The sequence below is a fragment of the Fistularia commersonii genome, chromosome 25, assembly GCF_037954325.1.
Source record: "Fistularia commersonii isolate RoL2024-O1a breed Wild chromosome 25, RoL_Fcom_v1.0, whole genome shotgun sequence".
Lineage (NCBI taxonomy): Eukaryota > Metazoa > Chordata > Actinopteri > Syngnathiformes > Fistulariidae > Fistularia > Fistularia commersonii.
In genome coordinates, this window is record NC_141308.1 from 11007792 (window position 1) to 11026667 (window position 18876).

At 43.6% G+C, this 18876-nt stretch overlaps 1 protein-coding gene across 2 annotated transcripts; it reads right to left on the minus strand.

The window, feature by feature from the left end:
- Nucleotides 1-296: 296 nt before the first annotated feature.
- Nucleotides 297-14000, minus strand: col6a2 (collagen, type VI, alpha 2). 2 transcript variants are annotated; one of them, XM_086172572.1, is made up of 32 exons: nucleotides 13818-14000; nucleotides 11639-11726; nucleotides 11434-11534; nucleotides 11190-11333; nucleotides 10147-10512; nucleotides 10044-10064; nucleotides 9893-9958; nucleotides 9708-9806; nucleotides 9567-9593; nucleotides 9333-9359; nucleotides 9176-9220; nucleotides 8651-8704; nucleotides 8502-8564; nucleotides 8365-8427; nucleotides 8222-8275; nucleotides 8098-8133; nucleotides 7946-8008; nucleotides 7742-7804; nucleotides 7296-7358; nucleotides 7152-7214; nucleotides 7027-7077; nucleotides 6840-6938; nucleotides 6711-6773; nucleotides 6549-6584; nucleotides 6420-6465; nucleotides 6185-6337; nucleotides 6006-6100; nucleotides 5614-5795; nucleotides 5308-5486; nucleotides 5185-5223; nucleotides 2014-2357; nucleotides 297-1206 (listed from the first exon to the last, which is right to left on the minus strand). In XM_086172572.1, the coding sequence occupies exons 2-32, from the start codon at nucleotides 11712-11714 to the stop codon at nucleotides 940-942; spliced, it is 3048 nt and encodes a 1015-aa protein (XP_086028698.1). In that variant the 5' UTR covers nucleotides 11715-11726; nucleotides 13818-14000; the 3' UTR covers nucleotides 297-939. The 2 variants fall into 2 exon arrangements, with proteins under 2 accessions (XP_086028698.1, XP_086028699.1); XM_086172573.1 differs by lacking the exons at nucleotides 297-1206; nucleotides 2014-2357 and adding an exon at nucleotides 3299-3723.
- Nucleotides 14001-18876: the final 4876 nt, after the last annotated feature.

Consider the following 18876-nt stretch of genomic DNA (forward strand, 5'->3'; position numbering starts at 1 on the left):
TTTATGCCAGAACAATTTTGCTATTGGAAAAAAAATCTTTTTTTTTGTTCTTTTATCCAAAAACAGATATATAATATCACTTTTATTTAGGGACATTTATTTTGTCCGAGACATTCATTCGAGTCATGGCATAAATCACTAAAGCACTTTTGAGGAAAGTGTAATTTGAGCTCTGCTCTGATTACCAATACTTTATTTGATGGGGATTTGATTTATTTATTTTTTAATGGAATAACATTTAGTCTACAGTGATTTAATGACACCCAAAGAGGACAATAAACAGCAAAAACGAAAGGTTGGATTCACCACATTTGGGTTTATTTGGACTTCACATTACAAACCTCTTTGTCAAAGTGTGTGTGTATGTGAGTGTACTCTCCTCATTCTTCTCATTTGGCTGTTCTTTTTGCATTTAGGGGGACATTTTTCTCCACTCTGAAAACTACAGTGATAACAGCATAAAAGGACCAAAGCACCCGTTGGCTTCATCCACTGCCTGAGCACCAACTAAATATATGTTTCTGAAGAGAGACAGTGTGGAAAAGTGAGAGAAAGCGAGGGGCGGGGGAGGGTATTCCCTGCAAACTGGAAATCAGAAAAAAAAAGCCTACAATTCATTTCGTACACATTCAATAATCATACACCTCTGCTCTGGGATACTGATGAGTGTCTTTGGTGGAGTGAGCTTACCATAGAGTTACAATGAATAGAACAAACTAGTTAAAGTTGACTGAGCTTTGGATTGTCAATGTGTAAATTCTTAATGACTCTTCGCCCGTAACCGTGTCACACGTAGCTGTCTCAGTGCTTTGTTTTCAACGGACTGAAATGATCCTAGAGGATTGGTTGGTGCCTCTGAGTGATTATGCTTACGCTGAAGGAGCTTGTCCTTCATTCATTCTATGCATTCTAAATCTATGGTGTACAGCCTTGAAGTCACTAGCATATCCAGCGGATAAAGCGGTGGAAGAACGAGGGCTTGTTCAGCATGCTGTAATCGGCTCCTCTGAAGATGGCCGACGTGTCCCCTAGTGACACCCTCTTCAGCACCTCCTCATCTGTGTCGGTTCCTATGGCGATCACAGTGGGAACTCCCTCGGCTCGCTTCATGGAAGACACCCCCTCGTCCAGCTGTTGGCTGGATGTGATGCCATCGGTGATGAACACGAAGGCCAGCTCAGCGTTTCGACGAGCTAAGCGGTTTCCCTGCGCACACACAAATGCGTTTTATTTTAAACAAACAATGCAACATTTTGAAAAAAACAAAACAAAAAGACAATTCACTTCTTTTGGTGAGGGAACGTCTGAAAAGACCAATATCTGCCAGAAAAAGCTGGGACGATAGATTATCTTATCATAAAGACGGGGCAATTCATTGGTTCATCGGAAATTCAGGAGGGTCAGCAACCTCTTTCCAAGTTAAACCATTCGGCCAGAATGGGCTTTTTTTTCTATTTTTATCCATGTTGTTGTCTCTTATTTATATTTATATTTATATTTATATTTATATTTATATTTATATTTATATTTATATTTATATTTATATTTATATTTATATTTATATTTATATTTATGATATGAAGGTAGTTGGTGTGAGAGAGGAGGACACAGATAATAAGCTTATATGGAGAAGGTTGATTTGCTGTGGCGACTCCTGAAGGGAAAAGCCGAAAGGAGAGGATATTTATATTTATATTTATATTTATATTTATATTTATATTTATATTTATATTTATATTTATATTTATATTTATATTTATATTTATATTTATAGCTGTGCTGCTGGGACAAACAAATTTCCTCTATGGAGATCAAATAAGTATCATTAGCTTATCTTAATGAAATGTTAATGATTTATAGCACATCTAGCTGTTCCACTCAGCTTTAGTTCTAAGATGCCAAGATCGACACGTCTGAACTGGCTTAAAACACAATTTGTTTGACGTTTCATACCCTGAGGACCCACATGCGACAACAAAACAAATGACATTTAACACGGTGTGTGTTTAATACCTGTGGACCTGACTGATAAACCACATTGTTGACCGCGTGGATGATGGCGTTGCCCAGAGCGGAGGATGAGTCCATGTAGGAGACGCCGGCCAACGAATCGGAGATCACGGTCAGATTGTGCGTGAGCGCGAACTCCACCCTCTGCTCCGAAGGGCTGCCGTACTGCACCAGTGCCAAGCGGGCGTTCCTCTCGTCTGACCTTCCGCTGGCCAGGGTGAGGTGGCGAGCGACATTCTCGATGAACTCCTTGGCCTGACGATGGTTCTCCAGTCCCATCCTCTCCGAACCGTCCAGGAGGAAGACCAAGTCCACTGGCCGCTGCACGCAGCTGGCCACCGCCGGTTCTAGAATGCACACAAGTACACATGAAGCCTTAAAACCGGAAATGGCATTCACCACCATTGAACATAGAGGCATCCCGATGCATGCCGGGCTTCCACGCATGCACAGTTTTATACGTTTGACGAAACATTTTGCGGGCCGATTTTTACCTCATCGGGACATCATAACTCTAGTTTGCTTGACCATTTTATTACATTTTTTGAGATGACAATGTAAAACATTACATTTGATCCAAAGAGTTCACATTAGCGAGTTGCAGTCGTAGAGCTAACATGAATATGTAAAAAAGTGGTTAAAGACGCGCTGTCGTATTTTTTCCTTCCTCCATTCTTTACAAGCCAAGCCACATGCAAAAAAAAAAAACATGCAAGGCCACAATTGACACTTCAAAAGCTCTCTTTGTAAGTACACGATTATTGCACAATAGTGTCTTTTCTCCCGTTGCCAAAGTCAAGTAACCAAACATCTACATACAAATCCCTCTGGCTCATATACATACATCATTTAAAAAAAGATATTTTCCACATCTTACGGTCTCTCATCCACATGAATCATTCACCGAGCATGAGAAAGGTAGAGGTCGTAACCACGGATATGTGCAAAACACCCCCGAAAATATATATAAAAAAGAAATCATTGTGATTCAGCAAACCCGTGATTCACAGTGGAAATTAGGCTTCATCAAGGAGCCACTGGTAGCAGGGAGCAGCATGACTAATCCTACGGAGGAATCAGCGTCCGAAAAAAAGGACGGCATTGTCTTTGGATGGGCGGTATTCTTCGACCGACGTGAAGGATACGATATGTGTGAGATCTTAACCTGATGTCGTTTTTGAGAGGCACGGGAATCCGGAAACGGTCAATGAATCAAGAAATCAAAGAGAACCTCATTTGGACTTTGGCACAAACATTCAGAACATAAGCTTCATATCATGCCATTCTCCTGCATCAGCCTAGGGTAAATATTGCACCATCGGAAAACGCCGACGGTTGTGAAAAAAACATCTATTCTACGGTCAGCAGTAAGCTTATTAGTTATTAGCATCTATGAAGATGAGGTAGCATGGCGAGAATGTTAGCATTAGCAGAGCGCTAGGGCTTTCTGAGGGTCTCCCATTATGTCGCCATAGACATATTTGAAGGAGTCGATGAACAGCTCAGTCCATTGCTGCCGGTCCGCTCCCTGGGCAAGCTTGGCTCGCTGTGCTGTGTACGCCATGGTCGCCACGCCAACCCCATACTGCTGCTCACTCAGACCAGTCAGTAGGCGGGTTACGCCCTCCAAAGAGGTAGGGACCGATAAGGGGCTGCCTTCTTCGGCCAGTGGTCTCCAAGGGGGAGGGGCGTGCCCTGAAGAGACTCCCCCTCCTGCAACAAGTGGGCGGAAATTGTGGGCTGGGTCCCACAGACACGACGCATAAACAATGCCAACCATGAATTCTCGTCAAAACCTTCTTGTCTCGACAACTGCACTTGAATTTCTATACACTCGAAGACGTTTCGCCCCCTAATCCGAGAGGCTTCTGCAGTTTTAATGACCTACGTGGAGTTTCCGAATAGAAGCGCCAGGTTTTTGGGCGGGTCTATGTTATGGAAGGGCAACTTAGCGGGATTGGAATGCGAAAAGGTAAAACTAAACAAAGGAATGCAACCTGTTGGATCACATGAATTGAGGCTCATGTAGATGGAAAGGGTCTTTCCTGGTTGTTTGGAGGGCGCAGAAGGGTCTGGTCCGTGTTTGCAAATCCATCGTGGTATCGATCCCGGTATGGCCTTGTATGTTTATGAAAGGTTGTGTCTTTGTGTGTTCCTTTGTTCAGAGACCCTTTTACTGCTTTGACTTCTTTGACTCCTCTCTCGAACCATCTTGTCTTCCCTGCCCAGAATATGGACATTGCTCCCCATTGGTCATTAGAACCGAAGAAGCCTCTCAGATGAGGTGCGAAACGTCTTCAAGTGAAGAAATTCAAGTCCAGTTGCCAAGACAAGAAGATTTTGACAAGAATTCACCATGACCTGGATGACCGAGAACCTCCGCAGACACTACCAACCATGATGCCGAAGTTACCAAAGATCCACTAACAGGCAAGTTTGACCCTGTGTATTTGCTTTCAGCCACAGGTTCATCGCACTGGGAGCGTTACAAACAGACCGTGACGCCATATTGAAGTCAGTGTGCGTTCAAACACACAAAGTTGACTGCACTGATCTTGTCTACGGGGTCCAAAATAATCAAATCAAATGAAAATAAACAACAAAACACCGTTGCACTGAAAGGCGATATGGGACAAATTGATGCAGGTGAGATTCCCGGCGACGCGGGAATGCTCGTTTGGATTGTTAGTTTTCGAAACTAACAAAAATAATAATCCGGTAAGACACCGTTGTGTGTTGGGGGAGGGGACAGAACTGTCTGACAGTCCAACATGAACACCTTTTAAAGGATATTCACGCCTTAAAGCAATAGTGAACCCCAAAAGTGAAATTCAGTCATGACATAAAAGTTATGGGCGGAGTCTCACAAGTAGCTTCCGAACCACAAGACAAAAAAAGAGAACATTGACCAAATGTTTGAAAACGATTCGAAAGACCTCATAGTTAAGTTCAAGTTGCCTCTGAGAAGATGTCTCTTAACAGAAATCGAAATATTTGGACTCTCTTTCGCCGTAGGACTGATTGCACAATGACTGAATTGTCATTTTTGGGTGAGCTATTACTTTAATCATGAAGGCGGCGTTTGCAAATGTGAAAACTCCAGACAGACCAAAGAGAACGCGCAGGGATTGATAAACTTTACAAGCGCACAAAAACAGGTTTTGAAAAGCTTACCTGTCTTACAAGGCAGGTCAGGGCATATAACAACAGGATCTGAGGTAAAGATAGAGAAAGAAATCGTCTTTCATTTCAGTAAACGACACATCGTGCACGTTTCCCCCCTGTGCGTTAGCGTACCCGGGCAGAGCACCGTCTCGATCTTGTCGATAAACTCCTCGGCAACGAGATCGGCGAAGCGCCTCATGCCCAGAACCCTGCCGTCCCTCTGGCAGGCGATACTCTTCAAAATCTCGTTCTCCTCGATCTGGTCGAACATGTCCCCGATGCCGATGGCGCTCACGTCCACGCCGGAATCGCTGCTCCGCATTAAACACACACGAATCAACGATAATGGTAGGAAAAACTTTGCTTTCATGGTACAAATCTCTGGGGAAGAAACAAAAAAAACAAAAAAAACGCCACCCCCCTCCCAGAATCGGGCACCTGCAGAGGTAGGTGAGCAACGAGTCGTCGTCCCTGGGGTCAAAGCGGCCGTCGGTGATGACCACAACTGTGACGTTGGCTTTGGCTCTGCGGCTGTCCTTGATCAAGTGGTCATAGGCGTATCTGAGAGCAGACGGAGTCCACGTTCCTCCGGCGATCCACTCCAGGCGCTTCACTGCTTCCTGAATATAGAAGAGAACAACGTGTGAGATGTAGTTCGAGCGTCCTTTGTGTTTTCTGCCACCTCATTAAAGTGATTTTCACGATGTGGACGCATTACATGGAAGAAGATGCCTATGTGATTGCGCTATTTTGATTTTCACTACCGGGAAAGAAATCAACAAGAAAGTTTGTACGCATATTTTAACCATGCGAGTTCTTATGCATGAGACCTTGAAAGAAGACAGTGAATCGATCTTGGGGTCGTCGAGGCGGATGGCCTGGAAAGTTCCGCTGTGGCTGTACTGAACAACTCCCACCCTTGTGCCTGTAAACGACGACAATCTGGATCAAATATGCCTAGAAGTCTGAGACCCAGACTTCTTGACACGACCGACGGCTGTTAGTCTACCAGTGTCTGATTTCGGGTCTTTGGCGAGGGATCCCAGTCTGTTAATGGTGTTTATGACAAAGTTTTTCTCCAGGGTGAAGTTGGTGAGTCCGACGGACTCCGAGCTGTCAATCACAAACACAATATCCAGGGCTCCGCAGCGCTTCTCGCAGTCTGCAAACAATAAGGAAAAAAAAAAAAAAAGTTAAGGCCTGACTACTTATCGGATGTATTTATATCATGAGCGTAAACTCACCACAGCAGCCGCACGTTTCCCTGATGTAGGTCATGACATCGCATTCCTGAAGGGGAAAACATACTCCTGTCATTTGCACGCCTATGCTTGATGTTGCAACTACACATCAGGCGGTCGGAGGGTTTTTACGGTGAGGCCGGGATCTCCTTCGGGACCAGAATCTCCCTGCGGGGGAAGAAAAGACAACATTTAGCAATCAAAAGAAACTGTGATTTACGGCCAGCCCCCTCCTTTTGCAATATCAGCGATCTATGAAGCTGCTATAGTTCTAATCACTTGATTTATACTCACATCACGACCGGGATCTCCTCTGGGTCCTCTATTGCCAGGTTCTCCCGGAGGCCCCGGTTCACCCTGTCGTAAGCACTCAGGTTAGTACCGTATAACCGCAAGGATCATTTCTATGCAAATGTCACTCACTTTCTCTCCAACAGGCCCTTTCTCTCCTGGATCGCCCTTCTGACCGCAATCTCCTCTGCCTCCCCGTGACCCACGGTTACCCTTCTCTCCCCTCTCGCCCTTTAGAACAGCGAAGGAAAGAAAAGTCAGTCGGAAGTGTCCCCGATTGCAAATGTAAGGCGTCTGAATGCGTCTGCGTTTGTGCTACCGATGCGCCTCTCGGTCCGGGGTAGGCGAAACCGGGTCTTCCAGGATCTCCCTGAAATGACGCAAAAGAGGACGTCAAACAAAATACCGAAATGCCGAAAACTAAACCGAAAACTCCGCACTCGCCTTTGGTCCAGCTACTCCAGGCTCTCCCCTCGGTCCAGCATCACCGGGGTCTCCTCTTGTACCCTGCATTACAAACAGTGTTGGTTTTAAGCTAGAAAGTTACTTTGTGTTTGAGACCGAACAAAAAGCCGGCCTTTGACCTACGTTTCTTCCGGCCTCTCCTGGTGCTCCTGATGGTCCCCTGGGGCCGGGAAGACCGTTGTCTCCCTGTCCAGAGGAAATAGATTGCGAAATAAGGTCAGAGTTGGGGTTTAGATGTCAGAACTAGCGTGTTGACATCAGTCACAAGCAAGTCCTGATGGATTCTATACCAACATAATGCCTTTGTCAATAAGAACAAAAAATTCAATTTCATGCTTTCAATGGCAAGAGGACACGGTTGTTTTAACCCTCATATTATGTTAAGGGTCAATTTGACCCATTTCACCCATTGACCCAATGGGTCAAATTGACCCTTAACATAATATGAGGGTTAAGATAAACTGACTTTGTGTCAACCAATCTTGCATTGTCATAGCGTACCACAACAACAATTATGTTCTCTTTGGATGAATGTATGGACATGATAGTGATAACAAACGCCTTTTCACCTTGGATCCTTTATTTCCTGATTCCCCTGGAAGTCCTCTCAAACCCTCTGGTCCCATTTCTCCCTGGAAAATACATCATAATTTGACAAACTGCAGAACGATACGTTAAACTTAAAGACGATTGAAATAAATTTTATGATCCTCAGCCGCGAAAACCTCAAAAATGCTGCTTACAGTGCCGCCATTGTGTTCTCAAAGCCATACCTTTTCTCCTTTATCACCAACCGGTCCTTGAAGACCCTTGGGCCCATATTCTCCTCTTCTTCCCTGGAGCACAAGAACCAGCGGAGAACGTGAAGCAACAGAAAGACGCCAAGAAACAAAGGATAAACTACGGGTGGATTGGAAGCTCTTACGTCCTCGCCTTTGGGCCCGGCTTGTCCAGGAGTTCCCTGAGAAAAACAAAACGGGTGAAATACATGATGCATGCAATACATTTGGCTACGTGGATGCGTTTCTGCCCGTAGACAGGTATCTTACCGGACTTCCTTTCAGTCCAGGTAAGCCAGGTGCTCCAGGACTTCCCCTCTCTCCCTGTGGAAAAAGACGTAAATCTCTCAATGTCACCTCTTAACCTACTATTCTACCGTATTCGTCGACTTGGTTCAATGCTCTTGCGTTACCTTCGGTCCGGGGTCTCCTGCCAAACCGGGGGGGCCGGGTCGTCCGGGACGTCCGGGATCTCCCTACACAGACCGATCCCGTTTGAATAAATGTTTGATGGTCTCCCTTTTTGGGGGGGACGGATGAGACTGCTCACCTTTTCTCCATCAGACCCGGGAAAACCGCCTTCTCCAACGTCTCCGAGGTGACCATCAGGACCCTGCAAATCATCGCACCCACATCACTGAGAGGCTTCATCGTGCTGTCTGACGTGCTCCGAATGTTAAAGCCGCTCCAAAGTCCTACCCTGTCGCCTGGATCCCCTTTGCAACCGGGGGCACCGATCCGGCCAATTTTACCCTGTTTGAAAAGAGATTAATTACAAACCAAATTTGTATAACAGCATTTTTAGCAATTTAATAATAATAATAATAATAATAATAATAATAATAGTAATACTAATCATAATAATAATAATCATCATAATAATAATAATAACACTACTACTACTACTACTGCTTATAATAATAATAATAATAATAATGATAATAATAATAACACTACTACTACTACTACTACTACTACTACTGCTTATAATAATAATAATAATAATAATAAGAAGAAGAAGAACAACAACAACAGCAACAACAACAACAATAATAATACACCAACAACAACAACAACAACAACAACAACAATAATAATATAATAATAATAATAATAACAATAATAATAATAATTCTAATTACGAATTCTCAAAAATGTTAATGAAGCTGCAAAAAATAAAGAACAATTTTTTTTTCCTGATGTTGAGCTTGAAACGTTTCCAACCTTTTGTCCATCCGTCCCGTTGCGTCCTGGGATACCGCCCACACCCTGGTGACGAAGACGAGAGGCAAAGGTCAGAATAATACGTAACCGCCCGGGATGAGCGACGTCTGGGAGATCCATGAGCGATCCAGAAGAGCCAGAAGAGCCAAAGACCTACCTTTTTTCCTTGAGCTCCCATCTCTCCCTGTTGGTGAACAAACAAACATCAATCAGGGTCAACGGTCTCGGTGAATGGATTTTCTGAAGTGATCTCAAATAAGACACTTAAATCTTTCTGTAAAAATATTTTTCAAAATATATACATTTTTATACCTTAGCGGATATTCAACCCACCCATCAAAGATTCGGGTAATTTATAAATAAATTGATGAATGATTGATTGGTGCCTCACCTTATCACCTTTCAGACCTGGTTCTCCCTAAAGACATATGAAGAGGAAAAAAAAAAAAAACGGAGATATTTTGTTTTAATCGAGATGACGATTTTTTTACGTGGCGGATGATGGGATGGAAGAAAAGAAGCGTCGTCTTACTTTGATACCGGGTTGACCGATTGGACCTTCAATACCCGGGTCTCCTGGGCGACCTCTTTCTCCTTTCGGACCCGGTTCCCCATTGTCGCCTTTGGCTCCCTGCGGTGAAAAAGGACGAAATGCGTGAAAATGAATTCAACGGCGCTCGGGCAGGTTCACGGCGTGAAGGATGCGTCGGCGCTCGCCTTCTGTCCTCGGTGGCCTTTCGGTCCGGGAGGCCCTGGTGTCTCCAGACAGGACACTTTGTAACACTGTTAAAAAGGAGAAGAAGTGCTCGGTCGGACTGAAACGGCGTTCATCGTTCCATCCCTGGTCGATCAAAATCTAGCGTCTTACCTCCACGTACGCTAGATGTTCCTGTGAAAACAGAAACATAAGGTTTAAGAGGGAGAGCCGGTTACAGGGTCTGTTTGTTAATATCCGCGGGTTGCCGTGTTACCATTGTCTTGATGATGCGGTCGATGGTCTCCGTGTGGATGGTCGGCACCTGGCCGGGGCTCAGATCGACGGCCATGAAGTCCCTCCTGTAGACGGTGGCGGGGGAGTTGGCGATCTCCCTCAGGCCGGTCTCGTCCACATTCTTGGACGCGGCCACCGCGAATATGCGGATGTTCTCGTCCCGCGCGCGCTCCGCCGCAATCTTGATGCCTCCGCAAGGGTTCCCTGTCACGTGGCCGTCGGTGATGACCACCGCGAATCGGATGGCGTTGGGGCTCGATGGTAAGCGCAGCATTTCTTGGGTCATGTTGGTGAGGGCGCAGTCGATGTAGGTGCCTTTACCAAGGTAGTTGATTCTCTGGAGACGCTGGAAACGGCAAGACATGGGAATGTCAGTCAATCAATGGGATTAAGGTTATTTTTTTAAGATATTCACAAATGTTGTGAATATCATAGCTGCGGTTGCCTCTAGGGGGCTCCAGGGAGACATGGAGGGAGAATTTTACACTCCATCTGTTATAATGCACAATATAGTAACAGAACAAAAATTCTTTTGTCAAACCTATTCCACAAAGAACTTTTAACTCTACTTATACACAAAATTACCACGTGTAATCATATACATGTACTTGTAAATGTACATGAATATACGTTACATATATTTCTATATATTTTTACATATGTTTCACTTAATTTTTTTTCTTTTGATCTTTACTGTTCTTTTTATTTAATCTTATTATTCTTCATTTTTATATAGAGTTATATTTTGATTCATCCCCTGGGCTGCTTTCTGATTCTAATATCCTTTTCAATGTGATTCTTTCCAACATAAAATGCATCTAAGTATGTATAAACGTAAATTCTAATTCAGCCGAGAAAGAAAAACAGCTTTTTTTATTTCATGATAATTGTAATGATTGCACTCATTGAAGTGTTTATGAACTGATTAACTCAAAAACTGATGACAGCTATCAATTGAAAAATGAAACAAAATATATAAGAGGCTGCAACTTAGTGATATTTGATCGGCGTAGCGAGTCTTACATTGATGAAGTCAGTCTTCGATCCAATATTGCTGATTATTTCCTGTCGTTGGGAGAAGTGAAGTCCCCCGATATTCCAGTTGACGGTAACGGCACCTCTGATTTCAGCATCTTGCAGGCGCTCGACAAACTGTTGCGTGAAGCTCTGAAACAGTGGGACGCGACAAGTTGAAAAACATGACGGGTCCATCAAAACCTTATGTTTTAGGTTTTTCTGTGTGAAATTCTGCAGGCGGAGAGGAAACCTTGATGCTCCTAACTAGCGACCCTGGGGGCGGCTCCTGCAGGGCGATGGTCTCAGACGTGTCGATGGTGAAGTACACATCGATGGGACATTCTCTTTTCTCTAAAGGGGGACAAAGAGACGCATTTTTTTGCATTTTTTTAAATTTTATTTCACAGTTTACACAGCGTCGTATAATTAAGTAATTTAAGATTCATGCCGCTTACTGAGACACACTGATGTCTGAGCGTGGGTCAAGGCTCCGAAAAGAAGACCCAGCGCGATGACCTCTAACCTCACCATGTTCCCCTTCACCTGTTTGACAGAGCACAAAATGCATACACCTGTATCAGCACTTTTCAAACCAAAAAAATGAATAAAAATGGTAAGGGAAGTTAAATACGTGCGCAAAATTTGTTTTTTAAAAACAGTTTTACTGTATCAATATTCATTTTGAATAATAAGTGTGCATTTGTGATGTTAGCCGTGTAGCGCTAACCGCTAATGGAACACTGCTGCAGCTGTTATTAATTTCGGGGAGTTGTGTGAACTGCTGTAGACGGACTGTTGCCAGGGGAACAAAATGGCTGCCACGGAATTATGTAACAGATCTGAGCTGAATATGGCCCTTCATGACGGCGCTAAACAATATAAATGGAAACAGTAGAAGCTGCAAGTGATCCAGAACACTGGGGGACCCGTGCACGATTAAGTCAAAGTCAACCTTATTGTCAATACTGCCCTATGTTTCATGCATAGAGAGGATTGAAATAGTGTTTCTCCAAAATCCACGGTAGAATAGTGCAACAATGATAAATAGTGTCACAGACATGATGAGGTAGCATTGTTATGGCAAGGTCAAAAAAAAAGGTTACGGTGCAAGTGATTTTTAAAGTGCAGTTGCAGAGTTCAATATTTTTCCTCTTTTTCTTTAATCAAGTTTTATTAATATACTTTATGAAAATCAGAAATCGACCGCTATGTTGCACTTAGTCGTTTGACTAAATGTGACCAACTGATTAAATCTAATAATCTTATCGAACCATATCACACCACCTTGTCAAAAGGTGAATAAATCAAATAAAAGCGAATTTCATTGATGGCAGGGGAACAAATGAGCTCTGGTTACATCGTGGCGGCAGACTGAGTGTCGTATTCTCACATCCACAGTATCCGACAAGGCCTCGGTTTGCTGCCCTGCAGGGCCTTTCCTCTCAGACAGTCACCAGCAGGATTGGCAGCGAGGAGCGTTTTTGCCCAGCCCTCATTTTCGTCACTTATCTGAATATTGATTAACAGGAGCCGCGATTGGAAAAAAATCACGATTGACGTTATTTACTATTTTTTTTACTTACTAGGATTTGGCTATTGATGCATTGGTTGTGATATCACGTGACGGAAAAAAAATCAATAGAGAAGAATGGAAAAAAATGATAATTTTAAAGAATAAAATATCTGTAACAAATGATAAGTAACACGCAATGACCAAAAACTTAAGGTTGGATAACTAATGCAGTGCCAGCCTTTCTGAAACATTCCTAAAACACTTGAATACAACTAGAATGAATCGCCCACATGTTACTGATTTTACATGTGCATCTGACATATGATTTTCCGTGTAAAAGGGAAAGATTTCCTGATGGATAATGACGTCAAAAAGGAGCCACTCAACCTTGTACTGGACTTTCCCTACGAGCTCGGCCTCATGAATCAAATCGCTCTCATGGGTCATGAGAGGGAGCGAGATTTTGGGGTGTCTCTCTTCAAGAAAAGGCCTTTGAGGGGAGCAACTGACCTTGCAGATGAAAATAAGAGCCTGCAGGTGATTTATCCATCACTCTTCATCCACATTGGCATTTTTCTATCTGCCATCCAATGACTTTTATAACAAATATTAATTTTCACAATAAAAAGGGGGGAAAAAAACAGAATCAATCCTTTCAATTCCTAGAATTGTCGAATAAAAAGTAATTTCTTTCAAATTCCGTCGCTTTTCGACGTGATAACGCAAACTGTCAGCGCGGCGCTTTTGCGCCCTCTAGCGGCCACGACGCGTAACTGCAGGGGAAAGGTCGTTGATCGTTACCGCGCAGGTGAGAATCAAAATGTAAAATAAAATAAAATAAATATGCGTGCAGGATGATCAGCACGAAACTACCAAACCGTCAGTATAAATGAATTCTTCCTCAAGTTAGATGAGATGAAGATGTTCCCAGTCTGAAAGAGCATGCAATTTTTTTTTTCTTCTTGCAACAGGTATAATTTGGAGTTCATTGTAAATGTTGAGCTCAAGACAATGTAGCCGAAAACAAACGGAGGGCTCAGAGAGAGAGCGAAAGAGAGAGAGAGAGAGAGAGAGAGAGTGAGAGAGACTGGCACATTGCTGTGCGTAAAAGTGCATCTTACCCGAACTTGTATTTTCTTCTGAACTTCTTGATCGGATGAATTAACTCCTCATCTCAGCGGAAGGGAGCGCGGAGAGAGAAAAGAGAGAAAGGGGGGTGGGGATGCGGGAGGAGAAACGGGAAATAAAGCCCTGGATGTGCGTTTACTTCCCGCAGAAGAGCCGTCCGTCCGCTCCTCCGTCCCGGTCCAGCCCTTGCAACCAGGTCTGATCCCTCCTCCTGTACGCGCGGGGTGCGCGCCAGTAGCGGCTCCCGTCCACTAGGGGGCGCTGTAGATCCGCAGGAACTGTGAAAAAAAAAAAACCACACCAAAAAAAAGCAATCCCTCTCCCTTTCACCAGTAACTGTGGATGCCAAAAAGACAGAGACCCCCCTCCTTCATCTCCTCAAGGACATATTGCACTCCACAAACAGATTGTTAGGTCCTTTAAGCACCAGGTGATGAGAACATCTAATGGAGGAGGTTCTTCTCTGCGGGATACGCTGAGCCACAATGTCCTGCAGACAGAGCGTTTGGGACGTTTCAAACATAATGTCACACATGTGGGGAAGCTGAGGGCAGGAAAGAGGCGAATTAACTCCCCCAAACACGTACACATACATGCACGGCCCTCCACTTGAGATGGTCTGGTTGCAATTAGAAGAAAGTTAGGGTTTACGTTCAGTGTAAACACTGAAAACTGTCCGCGAACGCTCGCCATGTTTACATATATGCTTAAAATGTACTTCGTGTGTGTGTTTTGGTGCCGCTTTCACCATTTGTGCGACCAGGTGTTACGTTCACGGTGGGGGGCCTTTTTTGCAAGAGGGTTGCACACATCACACCATGCATGTAAAGCATATGTCAGGGGTGTCCAGCTTCCTTTGGCCCTTTTTTTTTTTTTTTTTGATGTGGCCCCCGGAACTGCCAGAACCTCCTGCCACTAATGGCTAATCCAGCCGAGAACACAGGAGACACCGGGGACGGGGTTTTACATCCGACTTCACATCTGTTGCAGGGCGGCCAATCATTGCGGAGGGAAATGAGGTGGTCATCCGGGTAAACTGAGCTGGAGAAGGGGTGTGAGGAGGAGAGAACCAATCCAACCCAGCCAGATTGACAGAAGGCTGTTGTTTTGTTTTTTTTTTCCTGTTTAAGAGTAACCCTCCAATCAAAGATGGATTTCCCAATAGTGAAATGTTTAGAGTTTTGCTGTGTAAAGGGATCCGTGTACAAGGTTTGACATGCGTTTGCCATTTTCACTGACCCAAGTGTGAAGGTTTTCCCAAGGTGAGCGACTATCGGATTTGAAGGTGAGACCTCCGAGATGGCTTGGTGACACCTCAATGAATCCAATCCCGGTTTCATATTCAAAAACACTTTATGTTAAGGAATTTGACGATTTCCTTTACGAATAAGAACACCAAGGCGGAAGATGAAGATGAGGTGGGATTTTGGATTGGATTCGGTTTTGTAGTTGAGTACAATACTGAAACAAAGAAAGGAAGATTTGCCATCCAGACTGGATAGTCCAAACAACAGAACCATTTACTTATTCATTTAATTTTTAAAAAAATAAATAAAGTTAAGAAAATAAATAAAATAAAATGAAATAAAATAAAATAAAATAAAATAAAATATATATTTATATAAATTAATATATACATTTTTTTTTTTTTTACCCAAATAGATCATTTTGAGGATGTCATGATGATATTTAGAATAATATCTGCCAAAAACCATAAAGGCGTAGAGTGTCTTTTCATTTTCTCTGAAAACAATCACCTGATATCCTCTAATCGGTCAAAAGCCCTGATGGGATTGTAAGAAATCCAATGAACAGGTCCAACCGCCTCTGCCAAATATTATATTTACACATTTCCAATTTCCTGTATCACAATCTTTCTTAAAATACAGTCCAGCGCACTAATAACTTGGGGGCTCCATGTCATGTAATCACTAGAGATCCAGACTACAATCAATTATAAATGAACTATTATTCAATTATTATTATTCATGGTTACCGGATTATTAGCTGCATGTTAATGGACGAACTGAAAAATCATTGTGACGTTATTATTTTACACATTTTAAGCATCTGGCCGTTTCACTTTACACCTCGTTTGTCCATTTAATGCGTAATGACATTATTAACACTTAAGGGCTTGAAAAGAGCGCAGAGCTGGAAATTTCCCTGCAAAAAAAAAATTGAACGAGCCACATTTCAAGTCGTCAGTCTTTTTGCACGTCGCCCGCTCTCGGAGCTGACAGAAATGCTCGACATTCGAGCGAGGCCTCCTTGAAATCCGAATCCCTCGTCCATTTCTGCGGGGGGAAACAGTCTGGAGCCGGTTGGAGGTGAGACAGTAGTGGGCACTTCGCCGATAAAACAGCACGGGAAGGAAAAGAAGAAGAGGAGGAGGAGAAAGAGGAGGAGGAGGAGGAGGCAGCTGCTGACCAGCAAAGCTGTGCCGAGGTATTGGCCGAGGTGGGGTTTTTCCTTAAAAAGAGAGAAGATGAGGAGTGGAGAAATGTGCTTGTGATGGAAGGATGAGGAGGCGGAGGGGGTGTTCTGGTCTCTCTTAACACTGTGACTCATAAATTTGGAATGACCTCCCTCCCAAATAGGACTAAACCAGCCCCCCTCTCTCTCTCTCTCGCTCTCTCTCTTTCTTTCCTTCTCACACATACACTCAGTCTTTAATTTTTTTTTCTTAATTTTTTTCACATGGACAAAGAGAGGCACTTCTGTCTGGAGGGATTTGTGTAATCAGTCCCAGAAGCATGAACATCGCAACGCTCTTTCGTATAACTGCGACTTTTGTTCTCACAGTTCTGCAGAAAACAGAAAAAAAAAAAGGAACAATTCATTGATTTTTTTTTTTTTTTAAATATACTTGAGAATGAGAACACTCCATTTGGGCCAAATGGAGTGTGCGAATCGCATACGAATACATATTAAAATAAAAATCCATTGGCGAATACAGGTCGAAAGCTCGAAAATGGTATTTACAGAAAAGCTGAAGGGAGCTGCCCTAATCTCTGTCAGAGTGTTTGTTCTTGAGTCGTGCACTTTTCCAGATGTTTCCCAGAGCATCTCCTGCATGGAGAAATCTATATTTCAGAGGAAATAAACGTATGATAAGCTTGCATTTCTTTGCCCCCTTTTTTTTTTTTTTACCATACTCATTGTCCCCAGATGCGTTTTCTGTTCAGACAGGACAGCTGAGATTCGTTACCTCTGAGCTGTATGCACACACACACACACACATGCAAACCCATGTGCGAGACTGCTGTGGGATGTTTCATACTTCTCTGGAAAATGGGTTTGCTGAAGTTTAATGGAGATAACACTGAAGGGGCAGCCAGGACTCTGCTCTGAAAGCTGGGTGGAAAATTGAACAAAAAAAAAAAAAAAAAAAGAGAACATTTCCAAGGAACGGATGTACAAGGGGGGCATGAATATACTGGAAATTCACAATATTTCTTTGAAAGAAAAAAAAACAAACTTATGCAAATGAGCACACACACGCACACACAAACTATTTGACACGCAGGGGTGAAGTCAAAGCACCGACACACACAACGTGGACTTGTACACACACTCACAGGGACAAGAATGAACACTGGGGAGATCAAAACACTGGCGTGAAATCAAGACTACGGGGAAGAACTTCCAAGTGAAACAGTTCCCCAGAAATGTGTGAACGCTAATGTAAAACACCTGTGACTAGCCGAGCCCGAGAAAGGAAGTCGACGTATGTGTCCGTTAGTTGGATCTCCTCCGCCAAAGATGAAGGGTCGAGCTCAGGGGGAAGTTCGAACATCCCTGAACCCACGGAAAGAGGATTATCTCCGCACAGAGTCCATACAACCTGAGCCAAACTGGCCTTCGGGACTCTTCCACCATTGTCAGATCATCGCGGTTGTTCACATTACACAACTCGCTGTTTTGGATCAGGGAGTCTCGAGCTCACCGCGCTTGTTCGGATTTCTTACAAAAGCTGCAACTGTGAGTCAGTAAAACTACAAAGACGTTTTGACGCGATCTTGGACGCGTCTGTCTTTTCTCAAAACTGCATTTTGTAACCAAACCCATGCTAGGAGTGAATCGGGGTGCATACAACTACAAACTCTGTCCAGTGATTTATCACACATACTGTACTTGCCCAGGAGTTCTGTGCTCTCGCTCGCAGCTTGTCGGTGCTCTCACTGCTTTCAGACATGTCTGAATACTACAAGAGGTAGATAGGTATCTGCGGCACATCACCAGTGTTTTGGTTACACACATAGCTACCAAACTATCCTCTTTTTTTTGTTGTGCATTTTCATATCCTGTTGATGATCTCCAAGTGGAAGATCTGCAAAAAAAAAAAAAAAAAAGAACCTCAAATTCTCATGCTGACTCATCCAGTGGTTATGAGATTTTCCTTCATGCTGGAAAATTATCATTCTTTCACCCGACGCAGAGGCCAAAACAGTGCACACATCCGCAACCACTGGGTGAAAAGCCACCCCACACAATCCAGTCAACATGCCAGTTGACACAGTGAGAACTGAAAAGGGGCCACATGTTGAAAATGACTGTTTTTCAAGTCTTGCAACTCTGAACACACAGATGAATTTATTAATCCCCGTTTGGGAAATTAAATCGTCATAGCGGCCGGTTCTGTCAGAAAACAATAAGCTAAGAAACATTTAAGTACAATAGGAAAAACTCCAGTTCGGTGACCACAGGTCTGGAAGTGGCAGATGTGATAAAGATCTCCTGTAACGTCCCTGCAGGGTTTTAAGCGTCTGCCGCCGAAGCTGCTCTTAAGATCGTCTTATGGACGGGGTGGGAGGCGTTGTCCGTGATTGCCGGCAGTTTTGCCAGCACTCCTCCTCCAGGGTTACGAGCTTCGCGCCAACATCGCGCCCTGCCTTTTTGTCCAGTTTATTGGCGTCCTTTTCCTTGATGCCTTCAGCCAAAGAAGACAGATAAAACATCTGGAGCATCTTATTCCATAGATTGAAGGGCCTGAGAAAGCCAGATTCTTCTTGGAGACTTGTATTATACTTGTATAATGGGACTCTGTCC